The sequence below is a fragment of the Cololabis saira genome, chromosome 9 (assembly GCF_033807715.1).
Source record: "Cololabis saira isolate AMF1-May2022 chromosome 9, fColSai1.1, whole genome shotgun sequence".
Taxonomy (NCBI): Eukaryota; Metazoa; Chordata; class Actinopteri; order Beloniformes; family Belonidae; genus Cololabis; species Cololabis saira.
The window spans coordinates 35,947,751-35,960,454 of record NC_084595.1 but is presented as its reverse complement, the minus strand read 5'-3'; the positions used below and the strand labels follow the sequence as shown (position 1 = coordinate 35,960,454).

General features: G+C 40.9%; 1 protein-coding gene across 5 annotated transcripts; it reads left to right on the top strand.

The window, feature by feature from the left end:
* The first annotated feature begins 354 nt into the window (after positions 1–354).
* Positions 355–12,704, top strand: ark2cb (arkadia (RNF111) C-terminal like ring finger ubiquitin ligase 2Cb). Of its 5 annotated transcripts, none has more exons than XM_061729384.1 (9): positions 368–547; positions 1,439–3,998; positions 4,135–4,465; positions 4,619–4,744; positions 5,520–5,649; positions 5,827–5,931; positions 6,150–6,245; positions 6,726–6,829; positions 8,984–12,704. In XM_061729384.1, exons 2-9 carry the CDS (start codon positions 3,878–3,880, stop codon positions 9,099–9,101), a joined length of 1,131 nt encoding a protein of 376 aa, XP_061585368.1. In that variant the 5' UTR covers positions 368–547; positions 1,439–3,877; the 3' UTR covers positions 9,102–12,704. The 5 variants fall into 5 exon arrangements, with proteins under 5 accessions (XP_061585371.1, XP_061585370.1, XP_061585368.1 ...); XM_061729385.1 differs by having other exon boundaries at positions 4,616–4,744; positions 6,153–6,245; XM_061729383.1 differs by having other exon boundaries at positions 369–547; positions 4,616–4,744.

Genomic DNA, 12,704 nt, shown 5'->3' with positions numbered 1-12,704 from the left:
GTTTAACTTATTTACTCTCGAATTAATATTCTCAATTTATTCTACTTTCATCATCTTATTTACACACACACACACACACACACACACACACACACACACACACACACACACACACACACACACACACACACACACACACACACACACACACACACACACACACACACGTTGCCTTTTGTCGTTGTTTGCACTGTATGTTAATAATAATAAAATAAAAAATGATGAGAAATGTATCAGTGTGTTAAAACCGCTTCAATCCAGATGAACCGGTTAACCTTGACACAGTAGTGCGTACTTCGCCTCTAGGGCGCCCTCTGGTGGCGGTGCGGGCAGCTGCATGTCTGCTGCTGTCAGCGCCGTCAGACGGCAGCAGGTCTGAGTACCAACATCCAGCAACAAGCCGCCGCCTGCATGTAGATCCGCATGGGCTCCGACCACCCCGTCTCTCTCGATAACCCGGCGGAGACATAACACACGGATCCCAGGATGGTGTTAGTGCATGTCGGATATCTGGTTCTTCCCGTATTCGGCTCAGTAAGAAACAGAGGTAGGGCACTAATATCCCCGATGTCGATGCCAAACATTTGTCCATCTTAATCTCCACTGCAGCTGCTGCTGGCTCCGGCTAGTCGGGGTTAGCTCCCGGTAGCTGGAGCTGGCGAGAGGACCAGCCGAGCCCTGGCCGGCCTTTTAGTCTCAGCTCGTTGTAGATTGATAAACTATCATTAAAAAGAACAAAAGGCGTGTTTTCGGTGGCAGTACTAGTACAGCGTGATTCAGCCGTCGCTCCGGAGCAGCTGACTGGCTCTGCGGCTCCGACTAAATCCTGGAGACGATCCTCACAAAGACTCTCGGCGTGCTGGATACCCGGGCTCACAAACACCATTACCCCCCCAAAAACATGCTAGATCATATCGAACGACGTGCTTTTCCCGTAGTCTATTTTCCAAATTCTTAGTTAAATTTAGCTTAGTGTTTTTTGTTTGATAGTATCGTGTATTTGCTGTTAAAGCACCGCGGTGTAGACGGAGCCCCGCCGGCCAGGGGCTTATCTGGCTGCATGATGTCATTTCAAGATCATCCACTGCTGCCAGCGATCTGATTTATTTATGTTTCTCGTTTCATTTTTATTCTTTCACCGCGATTTTACTCATTAGTATGTGTAGTATTAGTTGGCCAGCGGACTAGTCGTCACATCGCGCAGATGGATGGATATCTGATCCATCAATCCGTTGTCTTTTATCTGCTAATTGGCAATCCAGCAGCTGTTTGTTTAAAGCTGCAGAATTGCCTTATATATATATTTATATATTTATATAGCCGAATATGCGCTGACAGTAAAGCATTGATAAAGCTACAGTGTATCATTAATTTCATAACAGTGGCATCAGTGATTTCATTGTGCTTTTATTTCTGTTCTTATTTCCCTGTTTCATAGTATGGAGGCTGGCTCTACATTCTGCATTTATCAGATCTTTGTCGTCCCCCCATTGTGTAGCTAATGATCATCTGCTGCTGTGTGGTGTGGCGTGGCCTCTGCCTGTTCTCTGCATTTAGCTGTATTGTGAATCCCTTCTTCATTTCCTCTTTCCATCAGAAGACGACATTGGTATTAAAAAGCACCCCCTCCCAAGATGTATTCAGCCATAGATTTTTCCATGTTAAGCAGACTAAAACTATAGCTAACACCTAGAATGCAGCACCTTTTTTTTGTCTTTTTTTTTCTGTCAAATTGCTGTAGCACTAAGTAAACATTTCAACACCTTTTCTAGGTATCAGTTGAATGTCATTGTGTACCTCCCATCCAGTCTTGATAGACAACATTGCTGTAAATTCCTGTAAAGTGGATACATTTTGCATGATCTTAAAATACTGCACTGCATTGTTGAACACCAGAATTTGGCTCATCTTCCTTTTCTTCACACAAGGTGCAATGTACACATGTACATTATCAAAGTGATCAATGATTGGAAGAAAAAAAAAAGCAAAATTGGAACAACATGCATGCTATTTGTAGTATAGAACTTAACATTTCAGCAAATGCTGACTTGTAACCACTTGAAATGACTTAAGGTACACTGCACCTGCACACAACAACCTGCCATAATTGTCTCCATTTTTGTGTAATCCTTTTGTTCCCTTTTGCAAATTTCAAGCTTTGAATCACACTGAATTGTCGGGGCTGTTTACCCTTAATGGGCAAATTAAACTCTAAATATTATGAAATAGGAAAACATAATCACTGGTGGTTCATCACTTCCGATTTATCGCACTAACACAAGACCAAAATGCTATCCATTTCACAGGGATGCCTATTTTCCTGCACTGCTAAAGAGTTCCTCTATTAGAAATAACGTCTTTTATTGTTTGGTTGTGGTCTCTCTTTACCTTTTTGTTCTGGTAATAGTACTTTCAGTGCATGGTCACATTTATGATTCATAATTTTTGTTTATGTTTTTTCTACATTGACTAGTGAAAAATCCAATGTAATCTTTCTGTAGTAAAGATGTACCCTTGCTGTACTGAAATCATGTGCTGTAGCCAACACGTCTGCTCATTGGATGCCGCTTTTGTTCTTTTTTTAACCCTATATGGAGCATGGTGGGCCTTGCCTTCAGTCTATGTTGTTTATTTTTGTTGCATGGATTTATACTATTATTACAAACAAAGAAAAGAACACAAATTCCACATATACTAATATTTTTCAATAAAGAATATAGTGTTTTTCCTAACCTTCAGTGTGCTTCTTGCTGATTTCCATTTATTGTCTTCCCTCTCCCTTTTCCCCGTACCTGCCCCCTCTCCCCTCCCCTCCACCCCTCACCCACCTCCTCTCCCGCTATGACAAAGATAGACGATTTCCACGCTTCCTCCATCACAGGGCCTGAATGAGTCTATCTGCTGTCATTCATGGTGATTGTTGTCACTGAGATGCTTAAAACGCAGAATGCTACTTTCAGTCTAGACCTGAGCCTTTGACCCACGGCAGTGAGTTCACCTCTTGCCCTGCCTAGTTATACTGACAATCGGTCAAACTGGAAATATTTCTGGAAGATTAAACCCCTCGTCTTTCTCGGTTGTTTAAAAAAAATCGTGCTGCGTTTATTTGAAGTGTACTCCCGGTAAATGCAATGTAGACGATGCCTATTTTGTTATGATTTTCTTGTTAAAAAGCTCTTTACTGTTTATATCTGTCAAATAAGAATCATAGTATGTTTTCTAAGAAATGCACGGTTTTAATCTCAACGGACACATTCAAGACACATGTCACAATTTATTGAATCATACTCTCTTTCGGGCCTCTTTGGCAGGTATTTTTAGTCAAAGATAACTTGGTTATTGCAGTGTATTCGCCTGTCTACAAAACAAAATATTTATTTTTAGTTTTTAAGTACAAGAGCAGTATAAAACCATATTGTACCACAGCACAAGCTCTGTTTTTCTCCACTCTGCTCACTGCATTTGCCGAATAGTTGTGGTTGGAGAGAGTTAAAGAGAAAAAAAAAAAAGCATTCAAGCTATTTCCTCTCAACGCTTTTAATGTTCATATAAGGAATGAGAATAGTATAGCCACACTGGATGTGTGAGAAAACAGTAGATCTAGGTGAATTACACGTAATGTGGATAAACTCTCGGGTTTCATGTGATTTAAAGAGTTGGAATGTTTCTCAAAGGTTGGAGTCAAAGATTTGGCAGAGAAACTGTTAAATGTTCTTTCAGACAGAAAGGCAACAATGGGTTATTACGGAGAACACTAACCTACTGTCAGATGCAGTATTTACACGAACAGGTGCATTGAAGACCTTACAAGTACTCGACTAGAGTTCATCTGTTCCTCTGTGAATCAGAAGACCAGGAGTCGATCCGGGTGTCGGAAATGCAATTAAAGAAGCAAAAGCTCACTTTTTTTGTGTCCTGCACCAAAAATGGTTGTCATTTTCATGGTTCTTGTGGTAACCATCATTTTCCCACCCCCACAGAAGTATTTTTCACCCTAGGTAAGAAGTAGGGCTTCATTAACATGCTAAACCACACACATACACACACACACAATGACTCCACATTTCATCCACTATTAATTCCAGCTAATTTTCTCCCCTCGCACTCCTAACAACTTCTCCTTATCCTCCGCAGGGTCCCATTTCAACCGGCAACAGCAGCAACAACAGCAGCAGCACAGCCATGCTACCTCTTGCCGGCACTTCCAGTTAGGTCCTCAGGCGCCGCTGCCCATGGACTTCCCCATGCCCCATCCAGGGCAGCCACAGTCAGGCATTAACCCCCACCTGCCCCCTCCCGGCCACCAGCATGGCCCTCCACTCCACCCGTCCCTCAACCCTTTACCTGCCCCACAGTTCCAAGATATTCCCGCCCCTCCCTTCCTACCTCAGGCATTACACCAGCAATACCTCCTCCAGCAGCAGATCCTTGAGGCTCAGCACCGACACATCCTGCCGCCCTCCAGGTACCTACATAGGACAGACAAAAAAAAAAAGCCTAGTGGCAATCGTGAGGGTTCTGTAGAGTCATCAAACGTTAAGTCCCCCGCGAGTTTCAGTTAATTTTGATTTCAGGATGTTTTCAAATGCTGTTTGTTTTGTTTTTTTTGTCTTAGTAGACGCACCACAGACAGAGTCCCTCATCAGCCCCACAGACTACGGCCCGGCTACGAGTTTGCTCCGCCACTTCATGTCCCTCAACCTGTGGTGCAGCAGCCTCGATACCTGGCTGAGGGCACTGACTGGTGAGCAATGAGTCTTTTATTACACAGCTTGCAATGCCACATTGTCAAATGTTAATTTAATTAATTGCTTAAATTGTTAAATAATTTCCTAATGCTCTAAAATGGTAAAAACCATAATTATCACTATTATGCTACACTAAGGAAAAGGTAGTTAGGAATAGTGTGTTTAGTTATCTGCTAATGGATATACGTAAATGTTCAACACTGGAACTGTGAGACCAAGTTGACAAAGAATTTAAAGGAAATGAATCAATGTTGTCAACTTCAAATGAACTGATGATGTTGTTGCTAATTAAAATCAGTGTTTATATAAAAAAAAAAGTCAAAACAAGCACAAGACCAAAGCTGGTCCAAAGAAGTATCAAGCCTGAACCCAAGTGGCTCCGAACCATTAATAATATACCATTACAATAAGGTCATCATGTATGTTTCTCCCATCCTCTGGTTAATTAAACTGTTACTCAACATTCATTTATTTCAAATATTTCAGATATGTATCCCTTTGCCTTTGCTATTTCATCCATTTCTCTACCACTTTTAGTTTTTTTTTTCAGAGGTCAGCTCTTTGCTCACCTGGTTTCACAAACTTAAAATTTGACATTCGGGTGATGTAAGTGTAGTAATTTATTCATGTCAAGCAGTTCCACGCACTTACAAGGATCTGCATAATCCTCCAAATGCAGTGTGAAAAAAACAAAACAAACAAAACAATCCCCTTCAAATACTGGTTTGTTTGTTTGTTATTGACTGACTTTGCTCTCCGGTTTCTTTCAAGGGATCTAAGCGTTGATGCTGGGCTGGGTCCTCACCAGTATCACATCCATCCGTTGCCGCAGCACTATCAGCACTACTTGACCTCTCCTAGGATGCACCACTTCCCTAGAAACAATGCCTCAACACAAGTGGTGAGCCCCTTCTTCCTCTGTCCAGAATATCGTATTATCATTGATGAACCAGCAGAGATTCTCCTTTTTGGTTTTAGGCTTGACGCCCAGCAACGGGGATGATGCTGTTGTTCTCCCTGTTCTGTTTGATTTCTGCCGCAGAGCTGACACATGCTTCCTCTCTCTGTCATCTCCCAGGTTGTCCATGAGATCAGAAACTACCCGTATCCCCAGTTGCACTTGCTGGCTCTACAGAGTCTTAACCCCTCCCGCCATGCATCTGCCGTAAGAGAAAGCTACGAGGTGTGTGTAGCTCCGTCCTCTCTCTCTTCTGTAGACATGCTGATTTATCATTGTTGTCTCTGGATGCTTCAAATGTTCCAGGCGCCCTTTAATCTAAGCACCGTTTTTTTTTTCACTTGGTCAAGTTTTAGTTGCACCAGCATTGTTATAATGTAGCCAAATATCCAGGAAGTTATTTTCTTTAAAGTGAATAATTAAAAGGGATGTTTCTTTCACAGGAGCTGCTGCAGCTGGAGGACAGACTGGGCAGCGTAAACCGTGGAGCTGTCCAAACCATCATCGAGAGATTCACGTTCCCCCACAAGTATAAAAAGGTGGGGACTGGCGGCTCTCTACCTGTTAACTGGGTGAAAGATCTTTTTGATGTGCACTGGTACAAATGAAGCACCAGGGAAGAAATAAGTTGAGGGAGACATGAAAGAAAGGAACAGAAAAAGGGCGGTGCTGCTGAGTCAGGAGGATTAAAGACTGAAGACGAGAGTGGAGGTTACAAATCTTTAGGTAGTTCAGAGGTCATTCTGAACTCTTGTCAGCAGACTAATGTGATGAACCCTCAACGGGATGACTCATCCTGACGTCTGCAGATATGAACGTGAAATGAATTTAAACAATCATCCGTCATGAATATGACCTGTACACTGTGGGAAGAATGTCAGATTTTTTTGATGCATTTTTTTCTGAGATGGATTACTACTTTTTTTTTTAAATCATCAGGGCTGACCAATAAACCCTTTTTGCATGAAGAAAACCTCTCTAAATTAAAGCCTGTTTGCTGTTGTGTTGTTATCGTCCAGAGAATACCCCAGGACCTGAAGATGTGTCTGGATGATGAGGAGCTGGACACCGATGAAAAGTGCACCATTTGTTTGTCAATGCTGGAAGACGGAGAGGATGTCAGGTAAAAGTATAACTATTCGCTCCTCCAGTAATGTAGATGTAAATATAGTCACCATACAGTTTGAAATAAACTGTATAGTCAAATAATTTATTTAAACAGAATTGATATCAATTATTCTGCCTGCCTTTTCACATTTTTTGTTAATCTTATGTATAAATTAGCATGTAGGCTCATTTTTCAGCTTACAATGTCTTTTTAGATATGTGTAATTTGTACATATTTGATTTTACATCGTTAACAATGCAATAGGCAAAGACCACATTCGCAAAACTCACTCATATTTCCTTATTGATTAATACTAATATTGCCTTCCTTTAAAATGGACAAACAATCAGTGTCGGAGCAGTTTTTAACTCTGAATTGGTTCTGCTGCCGAAGTTCAAATCATCAGAGCTGAAAATTGCATCACCTCGTCATAAAAATACAGCCTGAAGGCAACATTAGCATTTAAAAAAAATATTTTAATGCGTGTCCAGCATTGTGGCCTGTCAGGGCAAAGTGTCAGACCAAGTTATTTCACTCTCAAAGAGGAAAAAAAAACCCAGATCAGAACCAGTTCTGGTGAAGGGTTTTTTCCATTTGGGGTATTTTTGCTTATGTTTAAGAGGATAAAATAGAACAGTTATATGAAAAGAGTTTCTTATCTTTAAACTGACTGTGCACATAAAGTCTAAGTTAATTATGCACCACTTTAGATCAGTTCAACTTATTTCTGTCTATTTGCATGGCTCCAGTTTACGGCACAAGAAATCTCTGGGCTTTTTGCAGAGAAGCTAACCAAGTTCAAACAGTCCACTTCGGTCAATTTTTAATACAGTTAACATCAAATTTGCTAAGATCTGTCCGTAATCCAGCACATTCCAATCCAATCCGAATTGTTATGATGGGAATTCAGCATTATTTCAGAGACACAAGTTTAGTGTTCAAAAAGAAGAGCGTGTTTTCATCTAACTTAAGTACAAAGTGGTTGATTTGGGAGGGAAAAAAAGTGGACAGCTTTATCAATCTTTGATGCATCCAAGTGAGAATATTTAGCACGAGTTGCAGTCTTCCCCATGGATGAAATCAAGTAACCTGTGAAGAGAAATATGATCTTAAGAGGCCACCAGAGATGCTTTCTGGTGTGAAATTTGAACCACAGCCAGACAACTGGATCTATTCTAGAAAAGGTCTGGATATACTGGGAACGACAGGACCCGTGAATCACGTGTACGCTTAAGATTTAATGTCCGTTAAGTTAGGACAGTTGTTTCAAAAGCTCTTTTGGTTCAGTAAACCTATGAAACGTAATGTGTTCACCTATAACAGACAAAATATTTATAAGCTTTGGACATATAACTGTGGCGGTCATTGTAGTTTTCAATTCGCTAACCTTGAACAGGATGAGGATAAGCAACGAAAAATAATACATGGATCATGAAAAGACGTCCAAAAAAAATGTCAAAAATGTCCATCATGGAAGTCAAATATGACTTCTTCAAATTGTTGGTGCTGGGACAAAACCTTCAAGAGCTTGAGTTCTCCAGACATTATTCTGTTCAGTTTAAGTTTCCGAGGAGAACTGATCAACAAAAATGCCCCTGGATGCAACTGGATATACCTAAAACCAGTAAGTGCAATGAAGTACGTGGCGTGGTGTAAAACAACATGCCTCAGAGTCCAGGAGCCGGTTCAAATTATCCCCATATCCTACAAACATAATAGACGGTGGAAATCTGTTTGGACAGGAGGCATGGCAGCTGCACTTTGCCTGAGCAATGAAACGTGAGCTCTAAATCATCTCGTTCCCAGTCTTTTTATATGCAGAACAAAAGCAGGATAGTGCTTTTTCCTGAAACGCTTGCTAGAGTACCAAAAGTTATTCCTTTCAGTTTAATCACTGATAACTCTTAATGCAAGCCTGAAATGTCTGCAATTAGGATTATGGCTGAATGACGTGGACCAGGTACAGACAAGTAAGCATGAAAACATTGAGAAATGTACGTATCTATACTCAAAACTATCTGGCATTGATTCATTAGATGGAAAAGAAAAAATCTTATGGCATATCTCAAAATTCAGTGATTCGGTTTAAATAATCTAAGTAAAAGCTACATTAAAAGTACGTTTGCACACAACAGCAACCTTGTAACCTTGTCATTTCTGTGTTTTTAGGAGATTACCCTGCATGCACCTCTTTCACCAGGCGTGTGTCGACCAGTGGCTGGCCACCAGCAGGAAGTGCCCCATCTGCAGAGTGGACATTGAGACCCAGCTGACCCCTGACAGTTGATAGCTCCTAACGATTCCTCCCATCGCCTCCCTCCGGGGAAGCTCTGCCAAAACTTCCCTCTTCCCCTCTGCATCACTCAAAAAGCCTGCCTTCTAACGACAGCTGTGACGGAGGGATCAACAAAGCACACTCAACTACAACACGGCGAGGGACGGGGGTTGCCGCACAGATATATGCGGCCGGACTGAAGGTCAGCCGAATAGACTTTGCTGGATGTAAAAGGTAGGAGCGGGCGCGTGTGGACAGATGTGCTGAGGCTTCACGTCATCCTGACAGATTGTGTTCCCTTGTGCACATTTCTCCATATTGCCACCGAGAGAGAGGACACCCTCCCTCGGCTCAGAGTGGTGTGTTGAGGCCATTTCTCTGCCACTATATCCAAACCCCTTTTCCACAAGGCCTGTGAAAAATCCTTTAAGCTGCACTCTGCCCAAAACCCTCAGCACATCTGTACAGAACATTATCAAATGATTAGCATGAGGTTGTGTGGTGTGAACTCTTGTAGCTGGACGCTTGTTTTGTCATGGAGTATAGTACTGAATAAGTATTTACAAAGTAACAGTGTTGTGTAGCAAGCAAAAGCCTTTTGAGAAATATGTTTGTGAAAAATACAGAGAGGGGGAACACAGCTCCGGAGTATTCAGTGTGTTAAGATCAACAGCAATGAGACAAAGAGGTAATTGTGTAAAAAAAAAAAGGCCAAAAATCTCTCTTTCTTGTCTAACGTGGTTTGGATTTACAGTTTGTAGATGCCATCAGAGCTGATGCTGAACCCACTAAATGCAGGCATGGCTTCCAGTGATGTGTGTAGTGTTGTAGTCGAGCCTCTATAACCTAGAGCAGAGGCCTCAGAAGTGCATGCTGTATGGCAGGCTTGGGCTGTGTCGTTCATATTGTGGAGCAGTAGAAAAACAGGGACCGTGTCTGTGCATGTGAACCGTATATTATGACTCTGATGAAACCCCCACCACTCCCCTCCCACTCATTCATAGAGGAGGACAAGAATGCACCTAAGAGCCCACCCCCACCCCCCCTCCCCTCCAATCCCGGGTAGAGCAGAGTTGCCTTTAGACACCGATCTCGGACCGGTGTCGCATTCCTCGCCCCGACAGTAGTGGACAGGATTCAAAGAGGCCGCGGGCAGATCTGTGTCTAACGGCAACTCCTCCCCACGGCCACAGAGCGGCCACGCATGGGCTTGAGGATGCAGCGTCCGTCCGTCCGCGTCATCCCATCGGAGTGTCATTTGTATCACCTATTACCAGAACCTTATTGCCTATCGAACAAGCACATGTGATCTCTATATACAGTGAATCACCTCTGTTGTGTATCAGCTCCTTTCATTTCAATCTAAGTTGCTCCCGCTCTTGAATAAAAGACTGTGTCTGGTGTTACAGGGAAAACACAAGCTAGTTTGCCTGTGATATCTGCTAGAATGTGTACAATTGTCCCCCACCCCCCCACCCATCCCCCCTCCATGGTACTAGTGTGTGGTATTGCTAGAACAACTGTGATATGTTTCGGTGATAGACGCTGTTTCTATATATCATGCATGAACCATGTTGGCGTACTCCACTTGAAGGAGGGTGAAAGGGAGAAAAAGCCATCCATTTGAAAAATACCAAACAGCTGTTTTTTTTTAACATGTAATTTTATTTCAACTGTCTTTTTTTCTGCCATTTTTTTCTGCTTCTTCTTGCTTTTTTTTTTTTTTTCAATTGCTTGTGTGTTTATTTTTTGCTCACCTGCCAGTTTGGACATGGTACTAATATGCCGAGTCCTTGTCCATTTTAACCATAGCGAAGAAGAAGAAGCTGCAATGCTGCAAAAACATATATGTTGTTAAAATGTAGCTTGTGTTTTGTAAATGCACTATAATATGAAGCTGCCTGATATTTTTTTTTGATTTGGTGGTGTGGGTACTTCTTGTCCTGGATTTTTGTTTACTTATTTAGTTACAAGTAATTTCCTGCTTCCCTGTGTAATATCGGAAGTTAACTTGACTGTTTGTGTTGCGTTTTTTGTTTTCTTTCTTTTCTTTTTGTATGTAACCTCCATCCAAAAAACTACATATGGATGAACATGGAGGTTTGCTAGTTCACATAGAATGCTGTGATTAAAGATGCCTTAAGTATTTAACAATCATTATTTATTACTAACTGTAGCTAGCTAGCTATTTTGGTGGAATATTTAATGTCTCTATCTCATAACTTTGCAATTTAATCAATATATTTATTTAAAATAACACAAAACATTAAAAAAAAATTACCTCATTATGCATTGATCGGTGGGGATGCTTTTGCATGCCGTCTGTGTTTTCTTTTTCAAAGGAGAAAAATAGAAACTTGTTGGGAATAAGTGGCTAGGGTGTTTCCCGGCACATTTTCTAGCCAGCATGGTGCTGTTGATCTAGAACACATTCCATTCATTTCATCTCTGTTTTCATTTTGAAATGCTTTATTTCTTAAATATCACACCTGCTTTCACCTGAAGCAGAATTGTCTTAGCTTGCTTTTCTCGTACGGTGTTGCTTTGGTCCTTATATCCATTCATATTTGACTTCATTTATCACCTTTGTTTTGTTTAATTGTGAGCATTTCCAAAACATCCATCATATCAGATCTCACGTTAGTGCTTATTATTTTAGGACCCACATAAACAAGCTGTATTACTCGTTCTTACATATTGCTGGCAGTTGCTTTGTGTGGGATTTCGAGATGTTTCTAACATGCTAACTTGAGCCATTGATCTTTTGAGCAAACTTCTGGTGTACTGTGGATTCACAATTTAGATGTTTCACACCTGGGTATGATAAGCTAACAATGTTTTTGGTGTGCATTTCTTATTAATACTCTAATAATCCCGCAAATTATTCTAACATGTATTGAATTAGAACGAAGCTGACTGGTCTTACTATAACTATTTCATTTTGTGCTCTCACTGGCCTTACCCCATGCCCTCCACAGTGTACCCCGTAACTCCAGAGTGAACTGGACAGTAGCCATAGCATTAACTCAAGCTGATGAACCGGAATGAACAGTAGAACTTAAAGCACAAGCTTTTTAATGCATGTCCTTCTCAGGTTTTCCTATGTGTATGTGGGAGTAGCTCTGTAGATGTGTTTAATATGATGCTGTACCTTCTTGAATATTTCAGATGTTTCTTTGCTGCTGAAAAAAAAAAACAAACAGACAAAAAAAAAAAAAACCGTTGATTATTAACCTGCCAGTGAAAAAGGGAAGTGGCCATCTTTGTACAACACACTGCTGTTTTGCTGTTACCGCGCAATGTTTTATGATCTTGAGTATTTTATAGAAAAGTAGAAGTATGTATCAATAATATGAAAGCAATAGCTAAATCATAATGAAGAATAACATGATCAGTGAATATTGTGGAAAATCTTTAGATTCACTCTGGGTGGATTTTGTACTGTATTTATTACTAATGATGATGCAAAAAGTTGCATAGCTTAACCCAAACTGTTCTGTCTCTTTTTTTTTTTTATTTATTGTCTTGTATATGATCTTTTCTATGTGTTTTTCAAATAAACTGCCTAAAATGCTGATAACTAATTTAGATTGTGGTGTTATTTATTAGTCTCCT